Raw genomic sequence first — 19,655 nt, forward strand, 5'->3', positions numbered from 1 at the left:
CTCTCAAACGCTACCGGGGCTACAGCGGCTCCCCATCAGCGGGTCTCACAGGCGGCCGGGGATCGCAGCTGGATGGACTGAGGGAGGGAGGGATGGATAGATGATGGAGGGATGAAGGGAGGGATGGATGAATGGATTGATGGTGCTGCTGCTGCCGCCGCTCCTCCCTCGGCCGTCCCGTCCCGTCCCCGCCAGCTCCGCGCCGCCTCTTGCCGCCGCCCCGCTCCGCTCCCAGCTGACGGGGGCAGCCCCTTGTTTACTGGCCGGGGCGCCGCCGCCAGCCCGGCCTGCGCTGAAAGGGGCCGCCGGGCCGGGGCCGACAGCACGGGCAGGGAGGGGCCGGCCGCTATAAAGGGGGGGCTCCGCGGGGCTCCCACCGGCGATGCTCGGCCGGGCCCGGCCCCCGCGCCCGCCCCGCGGGCTCTGATTCGTGCCGGGCGGCGGCGGCGGCGGCGGCGCGGGGATGGGAGCGAGAGCGGCGGCGGCGGCGGCGCTGGCCGTGGCCGTGGTGCTGGGAGCCTGGTGCGGCCGCGGCCGCGGAGAGAGTGAGTCGGGGCTGGGAGAAGGGAAGGGAAGAGGAGGGGGCGCCGGCGGCAGAGCGGGCCCCGCCGTGCCCTTTGTACCTGCGTGGGGCCCGCGGGCAGCGCGGCCGCGGCCCCGGAGCGCTCCCGGGTCACCTTCACCCCCCGGTTCGGGAGGGCCTGGCGGCCGCTGGGATCGAAGGGGGCACGGCACCGGGAAGGGCTGCGGCGGCGAGCGGACGGCGCGTCCCGGCCCGCGGGGCCCCGCTATGGGGCCGGGGGGTCACCGGGGGCCGCGCCCGGGGCAGGCGCGGGGGAGGGCACGGCCCCCTCTTCGGGTTCATTCCCCGGGCTCCTTCCCCTGATTCCTTGCCCCTGATTCTCTTCCTCTGAGCCTCTTCCCCGGTTCCCTCCTCGGGTCCCCCGTCTTTGATCCCCCACCCCAGTCCCCTTCCCTCGTTCCCCTCTCTGGTCCTCTCCCCGAACCCTTCCCCTGGTCTCCCCCACCCCAGTCGCTTTCCCCGGGTCACCTCCCCGGTTCCCTCCTCCCTGGTCGCCCTCCCCGGTCCCTTCTCGGGTCTGTCCCCAATCCCCTTCCCCGGTCCCGTTCCTGGTCCCCTCTCCAGCCCTCTGCCCCCGCCGCTCCTCGGCCGCCTCAGAACCGGCTCCGATTTCAGGAGGGTTTAGTGTGGCCAAACGGGGAGGTTTTGTCTTTAACCACTTTTGGGTAGTGATGCCAAATCCCCAGCTATAAAGGGGGGAATGCTCCGAGGGGATGGTCTGTGTTTACGCAGGGGCTTGTAAAAAAAGAAAACAACGGGGCGTAAAGATGTTGGGGTGGAGGTCACAAGCTTGTTAAACCCACGGCTGGCTAGAGGTTAAGAATTACGAGCTGTTTTGGTGGGTTACGTTAAATAAACTTGCTTAGGAAATCCTTTAATTAGAGGTTCTTTAATTTGGGGTGATTTTTACAGATTTTTTTAACAAAAGGGAAATATTTATTTAAAGACAACTGACAGGATCTGTGGATCATCTCTCCCATAGACAATCTGCTTGTTAACATTCACATTGGAAAAGGTGGTAGCAAGAGAATCAGTTCAAGTATAGACAATCCAGTGACATTTTTGGGATGTGAATGGTATTCAGGGAATAAAGCAGGATTTGTCCATAAAACAGCCTCTTTTTCCAGCAGTAGGACAAATTTCATATTTCAAAAATACCCCAGTTTCTTCCTCATATATGTTTTTATGGTCAAAGCCTTAAAGGAGGCTGGTGGCTCAGTGTTACCTTGGGAGGGTCAGTCCCACTGGTGTGGGCAAACCTGCCTCTTACCATCAGAGGGGTGAAGGCAGTTAACATATAGCACTAATAATAAATAAATACATATATAACTTGAGTCCAGCAGTTCCTAATTTGAAAATGTTATTATTACTGCTACAGTGAAACATGTTATTTAGTTCTTTATTTAAATCATATTTGCTTTTTGAGATGCAAATGTGTTTATGATCTTAACTCCATAATCTTTGCTGTGTTACTACTTGGTGGGATTACTACATGTTCTTGAGTTCATGGATGGAGAAACAGGAGCACAAGATACCAAAGCAAGGTCTGGGCTGGAATATTTTCATGTCATTCATACAGCGCAAATACTTTGTAAAGTATTTTGCAGACAATTTGGACCATCAGGTCTCTAATTCAGAAGGTTTTCAGCTGCTGTGGTGCTTGACTCAGTTTTCTGGGAATGATTAGGTCATGGAGCTCTCCGGTGGGGATGGAAAACAACCCGGACCTAGAGGGCACCAGCCTGGCTCAGAGGGGAAATGCACCTACAGGAGTTGCATAAGCAAACAAATTGTTCCCTGAGCAACGGGGCTGATGAGAGCAGCTTTGTTGGAGCCCTGTGCTCACACAGACAGGCCCCGAGATAATGCTGTTTTCCAGTGACAGTATTCCCCCTATCCATAGTTTTCCTTGTGCCCTGTGTCTTTCCCTTCCCTTCCCCCTTTAGACAGCAGGAGTTTGGGGGAAAGCAGCATGTAGAATGTGTAAGTGGTTCAGAAGGCAAATGGAGGGGGTGGTTTACATTCACACTTACATCCTTTGGATGCAGACACTGAGTTTTCCCTCCTCGATCCATCCCCTAAGTGTTTTAGGAATACTCTGTGAGAGCTCTCTTTCTCTCTTACGTGAGACTGAAGGTAGTTGGTGAGTTCAGAAGTTACTGACACAAGCAGAAACAAGGGTTAAGGAAAGGAGACCCAACCTGTGCATGAAATGAAGATCCATACGTCTTGTTTTGGGAAGAAAAACAGGTTTGTGTATTTTTTTATCACTGTGTAAACATAATGCAGCTTCTTGAAATAAATCTCACTCATGACTCATGCCTGTCAGTTCATTAGCTGTGGTATTTGGGGTGGGATTTACCTCACCTAGTTTTAGGCATCTACTAAGGGAACAACTTACTCTGGGCTCCTTTTGTGGTTAATGGAAAACTAATCAATGCACTCTATAGAGTCTGGAGTACACTTCCTCCCCTTCTAAACTCGGGCCCTAAATTTGAGTGCTGCACATGCATTACCTGCTGCTGATGTGGGAATCTAACTGAGATCTCTCCGTCTAAATCATCATGTGGGACAAATTTCACTGGGTATTGCGGTAGTACTACCCTTAAAAGTAGGTTGCTTCTTAATTATATCTGGCTCACACAGAAGGCTTGGAAACTCATTAAGAAACTGCCCCCTTGTCCCACCTCAACCCTGTGTCAATTTTTGGTGTTGAGAGACTCACTCTAGAATGAAATTGTGCTCCCAGGAGTGTAAAATAGTAAGAGTGAGTGCAGGAGGGCAAGGCTGTACCAAACCCAGCACCAGCCGTGTCCGTGCGCTGTCCCAATGTGTCCTCTCACTGTTCTGGAGAGAGGCAGCACTTACTGTCTCTGAGCAGTGTAAAACCCCAGAGCTTTCTGGAGGTCAGTTTTGGGGTGACTATCTTGTGGAATGTAAATGATGTTGATATTGGCAATGTGTAGAACCTGTTCCTGCTGCCTTTGAAGCAGGAGGATCTTTAGGTCTGTTGCCATCGACACCGACTTGAGCCGTTACCCTGAGTGATCTCCGTGGTCCTGGGACGTATCGCCTCACTGCTGATTATCTTTGCCTGGAAAACAGGGCAGGATGAGTCCTGTTTTCTCTTGTGTTTTGAATTGAATGAGGAGAGCATAAAGATAGCCCAAACCAGGCTTTGTAGGCCAGGCTGGGAGCTTATCTGTGCTTTGGGTGACCTCCATGAGAGGTTTTCCCTCAACTCAGTCGTGCCAGTGTGAATCGTGGGAGGTAACAGGCACCTGAGATGTTCCCTGAGGGGCTGGGGGTTTATAGGGGCTCACTTTGACGTCCATATCCAGCTCATTGCTCAGATCTAAATGTCTGAGGTGCAAAACTGAAGCTTAAAAATTCACATTTCACAATTAGATGGTTTGTATGTTTATGAAACTATTGCTGCAGTAGGTAGAACTGTCTTACAGTCCCTGCCACTGTCATGTCACTTAACAGGATGTTTTCCTGTCTCAGCAGTTATCCCAAGAAAAACCCAAAAGTCCTTTTGCCAGTTTCCTAATACCACTACCTTATGTAGAATTGCAAAGCTTTTGGCTTGACCAAAGTGAGTGTGATTTTTCTCCAATAATTTGTTTATTCGGTAGGCAGCAAACACTATAAAAAAGCAGAATTAACTGATAGTTGCCTCAAATGGTTTGTGAGCCTTCTGTGCCAGATTACACTGGTCTTTATTGTTAAAGGCCAGAGCTCTGAAGCAGTGAATCATTAAGGTTTGGTATCCACATGATTTACTATAAACAAGGTTTAAGTTCCACCTATTCCCCTGGTTAGACTCTATCTTGAAAACTTAACCTCTGACATCAGATCTGGTTTCTTTATTCAGGATTTGAAGGTTGTTACCAAACCAGTTTGTCCAAGAGGCTTCATCATCTTGGGATTTGTTTGTTTGTTTGTTTGTTTCATGTGTTCAACTTGGGGGGGGGGGGAGAGGCTGATGGAACATGTCTACAATGATTTATTCCGTTTTTGAAGTTCCTGTGAGTAGCTTGGTAGCAGGGATGGAGGATGTGCTTCCTCTGGCAGCTGTGCTGCTGGTTCTGCTGAAATTCAGGAATTTATGTGTAGTAGAGGTTTTGCCAGTAGTTTGCATAGGAGTAGCTTTGGGCCCTACTACTGGAGAATCAATTTGTGATTTTTAGTTCCCTGAAAACAGATTTATGTGTTTTTTGAAACCAGGTTGTCTGTGCTATAATTGATGGCTCAACTTTGCTCTCCATCTTCTGGGATCAGACTTGCCTTGCCTTCATCATGAATGGTTGAATAATTCCCCTGTCCCTGCAGAAGAACTACTATTGAGGGAAGCTGTGGAAAAATGCTTATTACTTTGCTTTGAACTGCTTCTTGTTGTCTTGGTAACAATAAATTTATGGGGTGACTTAAACAGCTACTGCATGAACAGGAGATACAAACTGCTGCAAATTCAGAGACATGAAAAGATGGAGAAACCTCCAACCGAAAAACATATTTTGTCTCAGATGTTCTTAATTATTATTCTACTTGAGGGGGTAAAGAAAAGGAGCTCAGATACTCTGGTGGTACTTACCACTTAAAAACTAAACTGAAGTAGAACATGAAAAATAGTTAACTGTGATTTTTATCTCAATGTGGGAAAAAATGGTAAAAAAAATTTAATCTGTGTAGATTTACAACTATATTAGTCTTTTATTCAGTTGTTTATTTCAGAAACAAACCTCTAATGTACTCTGAAAGCCTCCTGAGTTTCCATACCAGGCTCCCAGCAGTGTTTGACATCCTTCCACTAAAGGGCTGGTGCAGAACCCCCAGTGCTGGAGCAGAGGATGTGACCATTATTCCATTGCTGCTGCTCAGCTTTGGAAGCAGCAGAGTTTGGATAACTCAGAGGACATCCTGGTTTGCTAGAATGTGTGGAACCCCCTGTCAAGTCTGCTGGCAGCACTCATGACCAATAATGTATTCTGTCTTGGGCTTAAAATGGGTGAAAAATACAAAAATAGTTGTAAAATGCAAACAGCTGATGGACTGTGGACGTTATACTCCCAGCTCTGGTAGATTTATATGATTCTTTAACTTTTCAAAAGCTCCACCTGTCTCTTTTTAGATTCAGCTTCAGCAAACCTTTGTTCTGTCACACATCTCAAAATATTGGGTGTTCTTAGCCTTTGGCCACCTTCAGTGGGGAGTCCATGTCAGAATGGGGAGAGCTGGAAGCGAGGGAGGTTTATGTCCTGTGTGGATGTTTAAGTTGTTGGATTTTTTGAGTAGGTTAGCAGATCTTTGAGCAGCTTTCAGGCTGTTTGGACCAAGAGCAGCATGGCTTATGTTAGTGGTGATCTCTAGAAGCCCAGAATTATTTGAATCAGGTTCACGGACAGTGTAATTTAACTGATTTTGAGTGTTTAGGAAGGTGGTGAGAGCTGTGATCTTCAGGGCTGCAGAGACCAGGCTGGGGTTTGATGGGAGCAGACCTTTGGAGAAGGGATGGAGGGACAGGACAAGGGGAATGGCTTCCCACTGCCAGAGGACAGAGTTAGATGGGATATTGGGAAGGAATTCTTCCCTGTGAGGGAGGTGAGGCCCTGGCACAGGTTGCCCAGAGAAGCTGTGGCTGTCCCTGGATCCCTGGAAGTGTCCAAGGCCAGGTTGGACAGGGCTTGAAGCAACCTGGTCTGGTGGAAGGTGTCCCTGCCCATGGCAGGGGGTGGGATTGGATGGGCTTTAAGGTTCCTTCCAACCCAAACCATTGTGTGATTCCATGATAATCCTCTCTGTGAAGCCTGGCTGGGTGTGTATCTGTTCCTCTGCCAAAGAGGATCATGAATTCCCTCAGTGCTGGGCACCCACCCTGAGGTGCTGAGGTGATGCAACAGTTCCCACCCAGAATAGCTCCTTCAGACCAAGTTCCTTAGCTCTGCTCCTGGACGATAGGAAGATCTCTACAGCCTGAAATGCAGCCACAGCACCAGGAGGGCCTGGTCCTGACTGTACCAAACTGGAGATCTTTCCACCCAAACTAAGGGTTCTCTTTCCATGGAGCTGAGCAGTGATGGCTGTGGGCGAAGGGCTTGTCTGGGGCCAGCTCGTGTCCAGTTCCTGGTGACTTGCCTAATTCTAGGCAAAAGGATGAAAGACTGAGGCAGTTATGCTCAGTGTGTATCTGCATCTCATGGCCTTGAGCCACAGCAATAGCCTGCAGCTCTTACTCTACAAAGTAATTCCTAGTCTGGAGAGCTGAGCTGTATTTTTTTCCCTTTCCTCTTCCTTAAGGTCACATTCCAACAGGCAGGACTTTATCCTGTGTGACAGCAGCTGGCCCTGGGTACCACCTCAGCACTGCCTGTGTGCTCAACAGTAATGAGAACCACTAATAAATAAGAACCAGAATGTTGGATTTTGAATTTATCTGAGTTTTACTGTTGTGGTGACTTGTACAGTGAGTTTTATTTGTCCTTCTGTTACTTCTCCTTTCGTGAAGAAACCACTGCCCCGTGCTGTCATGCACTTGCTTCCTTGGAAATGCCAATTTATTTGCAATAAATATTCAGAGTATTTCAGCTGAATCTGTTGCTCTCCCAGTTCTTTTAGCCCCAGGGTGGGATGTGCAGCAGGACAGCTTTGGAGTTACTTCCAGTCTGGGACAGAGAGGTTGCTGCTTGCTGGTCATTGGGCTTCCTTTCCTGCTTTTTCAAGTACATCCCTAATCTTTGAGGCACTTTTTCTTCCAGAAGGCAGTTTATGAAACGACTTGGATACAGTGCCAGAAAGTCCCATTGGGCTTCAAGTCCCATATTAGTGTTGCCAAATTTAATATTTTTTTTTTTATTACGGTGGAGCAAATTTTTGAATAATCATTAAGACATTTGCATAGAATTTGGTTTTAACCCCTACAGCAGTGGGCTGTGTGAAACCAGGAGGAGTCAGGCAATCCTAACAATGAAATATTTGTGTCTGCATTAGTTTTGTAAGGCCTGGTTGTTGCTGGGTAATCTCTTGAAGCTGTGGTGTAGTGATTTTAGAGTTGATGAGCTTTAAATGCAGTGACAAAAAGGCAGAAGATCCTGTGCTTTTTGTTCTTAAGCGGGGAGGGAAGATGCTCTCTAAGCTTTAGACAAAAGGGAGAATCCTTTAAGTGGGTGCAGTGTTCAAAAAAGAAAAATTAATGAAGAATCCACCTGGATTTGAATATTAAGGTCTGGCTGATGTTTCTGTGACGTTTAATTTCAAAAGGGTTGTCACTGTGAGTTCTGTTATGCTGTGCTGGTGTGGGGCTCTGAATTTCCTTCTTGATTTCTTACCTGTGCTTAGAGTTAACAAAAATATTTTCCTATTCAAACTTTTTTTCCTTCTGCTGGTGCCTGGATTCCTACTGTTCTGTTTACCTTCTAATTTATGCTTCATGTAGTTGTTCACTTTGCCAGTTCTTTGGGTTACTGGTTCTGCTAAATAAACTGCCCAGGTAGTCAAGACAGGGAGATTTGCACCCTTGAGAAAATAATAGCAAAAAAGCCCCAACACCTCATCTGAAAAGAATGCTCAGGGCAAAACTTACTAATGTAGTAAATGACTTCTGTCAGCAAAGTCTGGGCAGAAGCGTGGGCTGTGCTCCTGCCTGTGTGTATTTCCAGGTTTTTCTGCTCTCTTCCCAAGCACTACCATCTCTGGCCATTATTCTTTTCATGTCTTCCCCTCCCTGCAACTATTCTAAATTACTCCCTCTAATCCACTGGCATTAATTGCACAATCTGAGACGAGGTAGGTGTGTCGCTAGCAACTGTCTAGAGAAAACAGCCTCAGTTGCTCAGATGTCTCTTCCTTTCATGAGGGATGTCTCAGGACTGGTGTTACCACTGAGTCGTGACAGAGGCAACAGACAGACACTCAAAATGGCAGAAAAAATGATGAAATACTCTTTCAGTCTTATTTTGTAACCATAATACCAGGGAATGTTCCCCACAGTGTATTTCTTAACACTTGAGGCCTGCTTTGCTGAGAGGGCCATGTGTCCTGGTTATGGTGCAGTCGGACAAAACTGTGTATTTAGGAAACTCAAGACAATTAAGCTTCTGTTAAATAAATAAATAACGTTTTCCTTTGCCTCCCAGTTTGCAGGAGCATGGACATCCGCAACAACCTGACCCGGCTGAACATGCTGGAGAACTGCACTGTGATCGAGGGCCACTTGCAGATATTGCTGATGTTTAAAACCAAGCCAGAGGATTTCCGTGAGCTCAGCTTTCCTAAGCTGACCATGATCACAGACTACTTGCTGCTTTTCCGTGTGTACGGCCTGGAGAGTTTAAAGGGCCTTTTCCCCAACCTCACTGTGATCAGGGGGACTCACCTGTTCTTTAACTATGCCCTGGTGATTTTTGAGATGGTTCACCTGAAGGAGATCGGGCTCTACAACCTCATGAACATCACCCGGGGTGCCGTGAGGATTGAGAAGAACAATGAGTTGTGTTACCTGTCCACCATCGACTGGTCAAGGATTCTGGATTCTGTAGAGGACAACTACATTGTGGCCAACAAGGATGACAAGGAGGAGTGTGGAGATGTGTGTCCTGGGACCGTGAAAGGGAAGAGCAACTGTCCCCCCACTGTGATAAACGGCATTTTCATCGAGCGCTGCTGGACACACGATCGCTGCCAGAGGGGTGAGTGCACGGTGGTGGAGCTCAGCTGTGGGTCTGCTGTCAGTTTTTAACCTTCCAGTCCTGTGAAACACTGGCACAGGTTGCCCAGAGGGGTCTTGAATGCTCCATGCCTGAAAGTGTCCAAGGCCAGGTTGGATGGGGCTTGGAATAACCTGGGCTAGTGGAAGGTGGGAACTGGATGATCTTTAAGGTCTGTTCCAACCCAAACCATTCTATGATCTGTTGGAGAACTAACAGGTACCTGTTGATTGCTGTCTTTAAGCACAGGTTCATAAAAGCCAGGCTAAAAATGGGCGTTAGAAGGTAAAGACAGAACCTTTGTGATGGGGCTGTTTGAGCAGTTCTTTCAGCTGCATATATGAGGAATCCAAAAATGTGCGTTTGGTTTCTCTGGAGAGTCGGGAACTGCCTGGAGCTCCCCATTTTAGTGGACTGTGAGTGGAACTGATGTCTTGCATAATAGTTGGTGCTCTGAATATCTCTGTTGGTGCTTGTGTAGGGATTTAAAAGTCCAGACTGACTGAAAGGCTGCAGCAAATGGGAACAGGACAGCAGAGAAAAGTCTTTGTGGAATAAACATGACTCTGGAAAGGTGCAATAACATTTTTCCTGAAACCTTCCTGCCATAAGACCGTTTAAAATACCTGGATGAGTGAGCAGTGTTTGCATAGAGTAAGAAGCAGGAAGCCAAGTCAGACCTGAAGAGGAAAAGGGAAGGAGGAGAGAGGACCTGGATGGGTTGGAGGGTGAAATAATGGGGTTTGAACCCAGGGTTGTGGTTCAGGTGAGAAGGTGTGTTCAGAAAGCTCCCGGCTTGTTGCCACTCCTGAACTCCAGTTCTCAAACTCTACTAGAGTTGCTTTTAATTTCATGCAGATTTGTTTTTTCCAAACTTGAACCTGACCTTAAGTTTAGCTTTAATTATATATTTACTTTAATTTATGTCAAATCTGACTTGACGGGGAGCAAAGTGAACTGAGGTGAGACTGACACATTTAGGGTTGTCTGCCTTTCTGGAGGTCGAGCATCCAAATGAACCAGTGTGTCCTGAGACGAAATTAGGAAACTTGTGGGCTGGGGAGAATTTCTTGCCAAGCTTTAAAGGGCAACTCTGAGTGCTAAGTGCCAAATTTGAGAAGGAATTCCTACCAGTGTGCATAAACTGATGCAATTAATGTGGTTTCCCCTCTGCTACTCTTCACCCCAAAATTGTCCAGCTTCCTTTTAAAGAAAGTGGTCATTTTTTGTGGCCAGAATAACAGGGTATGAGCAAGAAGATGCAAGTATGTACGTGTGTTCCTTTTTTAAAATAAAAAAAGCATTCTATTTATAAACTTTGGGGTATACAGTTATATCAGCACTGAAACCTGGTTTCTTATGCATTTCATGTGTTCTGTTTTTTGCTGTTTCATAAGGTTAAAGGTCTGAGTGATGCTTTTCAGTGGCCAGGCCATGGTGTCCCTAATTCCTGTGAATTTTTCTGTGCTACAGCAGACTGGAATGTATGGTTTCTCTCCTTTATACAACTGCCTATATCCATGAAACCTGTAGGAATGTAATATTTTACCACTGGGACAGGAATCTCAGCTCCTGAGCCTCTGGTACACGTTCACTGAGTTTGTTGGAGGACACCAATACAGCACCACAGTAACTGAGCTCAGTTACTATGTCTGTTTGACTTAGAAATTGAGATTTAAATTGGAAAATGGTTCCAAAAGTCACTGTATACAGATACTCCCATCTGGTTTTCCTTGCAGAAGCTGTGGAGAAGCAGTGCTCCTGCATATTTGGGCAGTGACTGGGCTGCATTTCCCAAACCACTTAACAAACTGGGTTTATCTTTGTTTTGAACTTTAATTTTTTGTACTTTAATTTTTTGGTACCTGGGTTTTTCAGCACACTGGGGTGTGAATTGTCCTGCACCTTGTGACACCTTCCCATGTATTTCTGAAGTTATTTTGACAACCTGAGTGGTCTTTTGGACTTTTTAGACTATTTGTGAGGAGCATTTAGACTCTTGAGCACATGCGACGGGAAAGGTGGTGGAGATTAAGTGACATTTATTTAGTGAACCTGCCGGTGGAATCGCTGCATCCTCTGTTCTCATGCCAGCCCATAATGTATCCTTAGCATGTGTAATTGTTGTGTCAAGCTAAAGCAGGTCTGAATTCTCCTGGCTCTCTGGTTTTAAGTGCGTTCTCTTTTATTTTTTTCTCTACTTCTTCTAAATGTAGCGATTTCAGTATCATTTTCATAGGGAAGTTTGGGTTTGTGTGTTTTAACATAGGTTATTTGTACCTCTGGTTTGTTTTGGTGTAGAATCTCCTGCTTCCTATTTTTTGGTTTGCATCTCGGGATGGGAAGTTGTTGCTGTCTAAACTCATAGCACTGCTGGAGATGGAGAGCACTGCTGCCCTGGGATTGTGAAAAATCCCAAAGGATATGTAAATATTGATGGTTTTGATGTTACAGAGTGTGTATCAGTTGACAGAGACAAGTCCCAAACTGATCAGCTTTTCCAGCTTGCAAAGCTTGGAGAGTTGCTGGAGAAAATTAGGTGGGCAAGCAGTTTGGGAGAGCACATGTGGGAAGGCTGAAGGATGTCACAGAAAATTGACTCCCTGCCAGGAGGATGCAGCCAGGTGGGCGTTGGTCTTTTCCCAGGTAACAAGTGACAGGATGAGAGGAAATGGCCTCGGGTTGCCAGAGGGGAGATTTAGGTTGGATATTTAGGGAAAATTTTTTCATGGAAAGGGCTGGAAAGCATTGGACCAGGCTGCCCGGGGCATCGGTGGAGTCACCATCCTTGGAAGTGTTCAAAAAATGTGTGGATGTGGCACTTAGGGACATGGGTTAGTGGAGTTGCTGTGTTGATGATCTTAAAGGTCTTTTCCGACGTTAACAATTCTGTAATTCCATTAAATGCCTTGTGTGTGGGAAGGGAGATGGCAATGGTTGGGGTTGAAGTGTGTTCCCGGCTGTCCCCCATCTGTTCCACACCATTCCCTGACCTTCCCCTGCCAGCTCTCCGTGGTCTCTTGCCATTATCCCTCCCACCATCCTGCCTCTTTGGTATTTATTTAATCAGCACAAAGATCCCGGTTAACTCCAAGACTAACTTTCAGTTACAGCATAGAATTATCTCCAAGGCACACATCCAGGGCTCTGAATCATCCTTGCAGCTACAGTTCCAGCCCGGAAATTTTTTTCACTTGGTGATAACATGTTGGAGACAACAAAGTAAAGGATCTTCTTCCAGACATTGGAGCGAAGGTTAGGGATGAAACCAGTGGGGAGGAACTGAAATCGTCTGTGGGCAGCTGCACCCTTTAAAAAACCAGTTTCAATATTGAGGAATCTGTGTCTGAGTGCAGGGCTGTGTAGGTGGATTCACCATGGATTGGGATCCGTCGGGATGTGCTTCCTCAGGGTTTTATTTTCTTTTTTTTTCCCCCTAAGTCACTTGTATTGGTGTGAAAAGCAAGTCGGTTCAGTTAAGGCCAACTCATGTTATATTTTGGGTAGGAAGGGAGGGAAATATGTAGTCTGGTTGGAATTTGGGTCTAGCCTGATGCTGTTTATGGCAGCCAAGTGCTGTTCCTGCTCTGTGGGTTTTGTACCTCTCCACTCACATTTTTAACAGGTTTTTTTCCCATGTGTTCTTACTTTTACTGCCATAAAACCACACTTTTTGGTTCTGTGCAGCACGTTCCTGCAGAGAGAGTCTTTGCTGAAGAATGCAGACAACAAAAATGCTGGAAATGCCACGTCCTAGACCTCGGTCTGGATCTGCCAAACATGATTTTCATATTTTGCATTTTTCCACTTTTTTTTTTCTTTCTATATGTCTGTCACTCCACTTGAGGAAGGAACAATTCCCTCTGAAATAGGATTTCCTGCCAATTCCCTCTGCATTCAGGCTGCTCTGTCCATACAAAACTTGTAGCAGTTTGCTGGGTTTGACAGTGTAATTATAATGTCAAGTTCAGCCTTTTATTGCATTTTGGGTCATCTGGAAGTGGAGTAAGGTAATAGGAAGGAAAAGTAGAATGGCCAAATAAAAGTTACCAGGAAAATTATCTGCAATCTCAGACAGTCCCTTGGTGGATACTGAAGGGCCACATTCCTAGAATATAAGGATGGATGTCTGAAATAATTTTTATAGGGCCAGATAGTGATAGGAAAAAGGGGAATTGTTTTAAACTAAAAGACGAAATATTTAGGCTGGATATCAGGGAGAAATTCCCTACTCAGGGGGTGGTGAGGCCCTGGCACAGGTTGCCCAGAGCAGCTGTGGCTACCCCATCCCTGGAAGTGTCCAAGGCCAGATTGGACAGGACTTGGAGCAACCTGGGATAGGGGAAGATGTTCCTGCCCATGGCAGGGGTGGAACAAGGTGGGCTTTAAGGTCCCTTCCAATTCAACCATTTTAGGATTCATTCTATAGTTCTATGAAATACAGACTTCATTCTTTAGAGGATATGATGAAATTCAAGTTCTGCTCATCCCGAACGAAACCTTTGCAGGAATCTATTCTTGGTCTTGGGATTTCTCATTACCGGGAAACGTGAGTTACTAAGTGTCTGGGCCATTCCAGGTCTGTCGACAGACTCTTTCTTTCATTTATTATCTTGCTTTGTGTGTTAAAAACAAAAGTTGTCTCTCAATTAGTGCAATTTGGAAGTTGTGGCAGAATACTAAATTTGTGGAAAGTATATGAAACAATTAGGGCCCATTGAAGGGGACATAAAACAGCAGATGGAAGGGATGACAGCCTGGAATAACTGACGTGTAGAGGAGCTGCTAAAGAAAGATTCTGTGTGAAGATAATAATGTTTGTCCAGATTTTGGGCTGTGATTTTTGGGGCAAAGCAGGAGTTGGACTCTGTGTATCTCTTCCAGCTCAGGATATTCCGTGATATTTTTTTTTTCTGTGATGTTGGGAAAGCAGATCTGGAGACAAAGGGACACAACCGAATCTCTCTAATTTTCCTGTGATTTATCCAGGGAAAATTCTGTGACAGATAGGGGACAGGTGAGGAAGTACAAGCAACATGACAAAGCACTGAGGAAAAAATTACTCAGCCTGAAATGTCCTTCAACTACTGTGAAATAGCACCGAGGGCTTTCAGAGAGAGCAGTGCCAGCAGAAACTCTACAACTCTGAATGTCTTCAAGGCAGGTTTGAATAACAAAGTTCAGAGGTGTGTGTGGGAAACATTTTGTGGTGTTTATATAACTTAGCAACAGCTTCCTGTAATTTTTATGTGCTGGGAATGTCTGTAACCATCAGCTTGGTTACCTTTGTATGGGAAAGGGGGCTTGAAGCACTGAACAGACTCAGCCAACCCCAAGGGCAAGATATTTTTAAAGCTTCAAACACAAAGGAAATTTTTGCAGTTGCTACTACATGAAGTAGTAGTGGAAGTGCTCCTTTTATTTGGAGATCTGATAAGAACTGCCTTTTTTCTCTTTGCTAGCCCTGACAAAAGCCAGATGGAAGTTGACACCAGATAATCTCACCAGGGTGTCGGTGCTGACCCCTGCCGAGGAACAGCTTCATTGAGGGCCCCTGGTTGGGGTTGTTGGGGTGTTCACCAACACTGAGACACCCTAAACTAATTCACTTGAACTTATTAAGAGTAGTAAAGAGATTTATGGTGCTTGGGGGTGTGATACAGCCCAGAATTGGGGGAAAAGGGGTGGAAACAATCCCTCCATACAAATGGCTATTTAAGAGTACTCTACTTTAAAAACAACAAACAAAACTTGTGAAGAAGCAGCTTTTCTCCACTACCCTGGGGTGACACAAGACTGTAGGATTTCAATACAAAAAGGTTTCAACTCACTGAGAAATCCTCTCACATGCAGCTCCCGTGGTCTCACCACACTGATGTTTCTTCAGGTTCTTCACTGCTGCACCTTTACTTGGGAGTGAAGATTTTCTTCTCCTGTCACAATTCCCAACCACACTGTCTGATCCTTTTTATCTTTAGAACTTTGGAAAAATAACATCATAAAAAAATTACTCATCTGACAATTAGTACACATTAAATACAGATAATTTTTCCACATAGTTTAGATATCTTAATTTCTGTACAGAGGTCTTGTCAAGGCAAGAGGTTTTTTATGAGTTAAAAAGGAGAATGAGGTATTTTGCTGCTGATACAGTGAAAACTGGAAAAGTTTTCATCTGGTTTGATCTGAGTTGCTATTTTAATTCTTTCACCCTTAGCCCTCTCTCCAAAACACTTGTTATTTAAGTCTGGGCCCTTGAGGAGGCTGAGAGGAGTTTAAGGCTTCACGTGCAGTGGCTCAGCACTGATGTTACTCGAGATGTTTTAAACCCCTGTTCGATCCTCAGTGGTGACGTTGGCCCTTGTGAGTGCCAAGCTGCTGTGCCACAAGTGCTTCAGGTACAACACTTACTTATCCCGCTCCAAGAGCAGTTCCAAGTCACCTTATTTGCTTAAAAAGGGAACCTGCACTACCCCTTGTTAGATAAAATACAGGAGACCAAGCACACTTGGCAGACACCAAAATGCCATTGTCTGGGCACAGGCATGGACGTGGGAAGTCAGAGAATGTAAAAACAATAATAAAGTAATAATTCTGAGCGACTGTTAATGCGTGTTAATGCCTGAATGGGAGAGCAGGAAATGGTTCACGTGGTGTGAGGTGTTTGCTCAGGGAGGAGGAGATGTTTCATTCACAGCAAATCCTGCTGGATGTTCGGGGTGCTTTGGTGCTGTAAGTGAGGATAAGGAATTAGCCAGCTTATGTGTCCTGTATGTTTTCCTCTCTTCACCCCTCCTTCATGAGGGCAAGAACAGTTGTTCTGTATTTTAAATATTAAAACTTGTAATTAATTATTAGAGTATTCTAAATCAGATGGAATTCTGATGTCCCTTCATGGATTTAGGCAAATAGAGCAAAATAAATTTAAGCTGGATGATGGTAAAATGTTCTTTGATTTTGCAAGGAAAGAACTGGAAATATTTGTTGTTCAAGGCAGTAAAGAGATTGTGAACTGTTGGGTCCATACAAAGAAGTGTATTCAGAGAGTGTGAGCAGACTCACTGAAATATGTCACTTGGCAAAGTTTTCTAAAACATCTTTCTCTGTCAGGAATTGGATTTGACAGGGATTGCCTTTGTAAATAAATTTTGTGTTTAAAAAACGCCGACAAAACACAAAACCCACAAAACAAAACACAAAAAAGGTCAAAACCCCCCAGGTGTGACCAGCACAAAGACTGTTTCTCACTAAAAGGTTGAGGATTTCAGGACCTTTTGATTAATTACAGAGCTGGGGAATAACCAGCCATGTCCTGGAGGAAGCAACACTCACCCTCCTCTCAGCTTTGTAACAATAGCTGGGTACAAGTTCAATGATTAGACTTCCCAATTATATCCTATAATTGTCTGCGAGTTCCCATTGGAGGGATGTGAATGGACTTGCTGGGGTGTTTATGCTGCTTAATTAGGGCCAGTGGGTGGGAGAGAAAAAAGGTTGAGTCAGGGAAGGTTGTGGGGGTCCTGGCTGAGCTGCTTGGGATGAACCTTTAGTTATTCCAGGCTTGGGTCCCAAGTTTTCTTCTGGTATTGCATAAGTGTGCAGGGAGATACTGGATCACAGCCCTGTGCCTTCAGAGCCTTTATCTTGATTTTTTTAGCAGAGGGTACTGAGGGGCACTGGGCTGACGTCATTGGAGAGTCGTCAACATGGCTTTATTTTGGCTTGTGACATGTAAAACAAACAGAGATTTAACTTTGGCTCCATGTGGTACTTAAATGTTGACTGAGTGGGTATAATGGTTTCATGTGAAGAGTCTGGATTCCTTGTAAATCTAGATTTAAATGAACTGACAAAACAAGGCGGGACACTCGGCACCTGTTCATGTCCAGAAAGTTTTATCATTGGAATTTCCTTCTTCCTTTTCGAATCGGTTTAGAATTGCTATTGAGAAGGACAGTCTCTCTGTGACCAGGGATAGGACCTGAGGGAACAGCTGGAGCTGTGCCAGGGCGGTTGGGATGGATCTCAGGGAAAGGTCCTTCCCCCACAGGGTGCTGGGGCACTGCCCAGGCTCCCCAGGGCAGTGGGCACGGCCCCAAGGCTGCCAGAGCTCCAGGAGCGTTTGGACAACGCTCTGAGGGACAGGGTGGGATTGCTGGGGTGTCTGTGCAGGGCCAGGGGTTGGACTCGATGATCCGTGTGGGTCCCTTCCCACTCAGGATATTCTGGAATTCTGTTGTTCTGTGACACGGGCAGGGCAAGAGGATTCCATGGACTAACACGGAGCTTCTGTACCCTCCATGGGAATTCCTTAATTTGAGATTGTGCTTATTTTCCTGCACAGAGGCTGCCTCCTGGGCGCCTTGAGGGGTTGGAGGAAGATGATGTTATGAAGAAAAAGCCACAGAAGAGTTGGAAAGAAAGTCCGGTTAAAATAATGTTGGGGTTAATTTTCTTCTACTTATTTTTAAAGAACTCAGGGGGTGTGTGCTTTCATTGTCATCATTTTGGTGCACTCCTGAAAAAAAAAGAAGTGATTTTAATCTTGTGTATCAGGTTAGAGGTGCTTTTTTTTAAGGGTGTCAAGAAATACTGCTCCACTGGAATTGTGATTCGGGCGGCTTAAGCTTTTGCAGACATCAACTGCCACACTGCAGGTGCTGAAGGACTGACAGGGACTGGACAGGTGAGTTGTCAGGAGTTAAGACCCTTGTCAGGAATTATGACCCTTGTTCATAGTCCAAATGAGGGTGACAGGTATTTAGCGAGATTGGTCTGATGAACGCTAAAATTTGCAAGGTCTTTTTAGTTGGGAAAAAGGAATTTCTTTAATCTGTTTGTAGAACTACTCCATTTTTTTTTCTGTGCAATTTTTTTTTCTGTGCACACATCCTAGTGCTGGTCACCTGGGACTCCCACAGAACTGCTGCTGGTATGCAACCATGCTGGAATTTCGGGTCTCTGATGTGATGAGCTGAGCCTGAGCTCAAGTTCCAGCACAAGACTTATGGTTTTTAAGTCAACACACAGAGTTAAGGCAACTTAGGGAGCAAGTTTGTCAGAGATCAGAGAAAATACCTTCAGACTGAGCAGTAAACTCTGCAGTTCTGGTTTCTGGTCCCTTGTGCTTCTCTCAGTTCGCTTTGATCTGACCCCTGAGCACAGTTCCTCATGTTAATGGTTTTTAAAATGTGAATTGTCTGGGGCACGGAGGCAGGAGGTTGGTCCCAATGTATTCATCAGAACAAAACCTGTTGGACTGTAGGAGTGTGAGGAAGGGAAGGTTCACAGGGCAAGGGAGCAAGCACGGCTTGGAGTTGCGTAGCTGCAATTTCCAACTCAATTTTTGATACTTTCTCTGGGTTTGCAGCTCTTGGAGTTTAATTACATTAGCAGCACACAGCAGTGTAAGGGTGTAATCCCTGTGGGGTCACAGAGAAGTAACCATGGGATGGAAAGATTGGGCTGTCCGAGGTGTTCCAGAGGTGCAGGGACAGATGCAACTTTCCTGCTGAGAGGAAGGAGTTGAGTGCTAGGATGTGACATTCTCATGTGGCAGTCTGATGACACAAAATGGGGTTGCCCATTTGCTGGCTGATTTTCCCCCATTGATGTGAAGAGTCCAAATGACACTGGGGGTTCCAGGGATGGATTATTTGGTCTGTCTGAATTTGGCAGCGTCACTTCCGATAATGTGAGGGAGATGCCATCAGCTCTGAGTTGTTCGTTCTGAAATATCTGCAGTAACTGAGAGTTTACTGAGCAACCTGCAGCAAGGAAAAATCAAATTCCAGCTATTGCTCTGACCTGGGCACTGGGAAATCCCTCACACAGAGGCTTCAGACAGACTCTGTCATATCAGCAGCATTTTATGATTGAAGAAGTACATGCTTGGGTTTTAAAGTGGGCTTGACTGGAAAATCTCAGGAATGATGCAGGAAGCTTTATCCCTGTGTTTTGGGTTTCCCAGGAATAAGGCACATGCAATTCCACAGACATCCTGGGATAATGAAGCGTTTTTCTGTTGCCATTTTCAACTTCATTAAGCACATCCATGTTGTGTTACAACACTGCAAGAGTTTTAATACTTCATGAGCAGTGGAAGGATTCATTAAAATTTGAGTATCAGACAAATGTTCTCCTTGTTTTTTCTGTGAAGACAATCCAATTATATTCTCTGGGTAGTGAAAACAATGATTTAATAGAATGAACAGGGTTGTTTTTTCTGGTCTTCAGTCTTTTCTGAATGTCTTCTTTCTGAAGTCAGGCTGATCACACTGATGTGTTTACACAGCTTCAGCTGGGGATGAAGGAGTCCAAGAGTTCCCTTTAAGTACCCCTCAAAAGCTCCCAAAAGCCAGAGAGGA

General features: G+C 45.7%; 1 protein-coding gene across 3 annotated transcripts in view; it reads left to right on the top strand.

Annotated features, from left to right (window-relative positions):
- The first annotated feature begins 270 nt into the window (after positions 1-270).
- The window catches only part of INSR (insulin receptor), a 58,411-nt gene continuing 39,026 nt past the window's right edge, over positions 271-19,655 (top strand). For 2 of the 3 annotated variants that reach the window (XR_007908223.1, XM_051810812.1), the window contains exons 1-2: positions 271-545; positions 8,719-9,270. Coding sequence is in view for 2 of the 3 variants with exons in the window: in XM_051810812.1 (XP_051666772.1) it covers positions 464-545; positions 8,719-9,270 (634 nt within the window). In the remaining variant the exon portion in view is untranslated. Of the gene's footprint in view, positions 546-2,732; positions 2,834-8,718; positions 9,271-19,655 lie in introns of those variants that run through there. The other variant, XM_051810814.1, reaches the window with a different exon arrangement.

This window comes from Manacus candei, unplaced genomic scaffold, assembly GCF_025592945.1.
Source record: "Manacus candei isolate 608988 ecotype Guabito, Panama unplaced genomic scaffold, ASM2559294v1 h1tg000078l, whole genome shotgun sequence".
NCBI lineage: Eukaryota > Metazoa > Chordata > Aves > Passeriformes > Pipridae > Manacus > Manacus candei.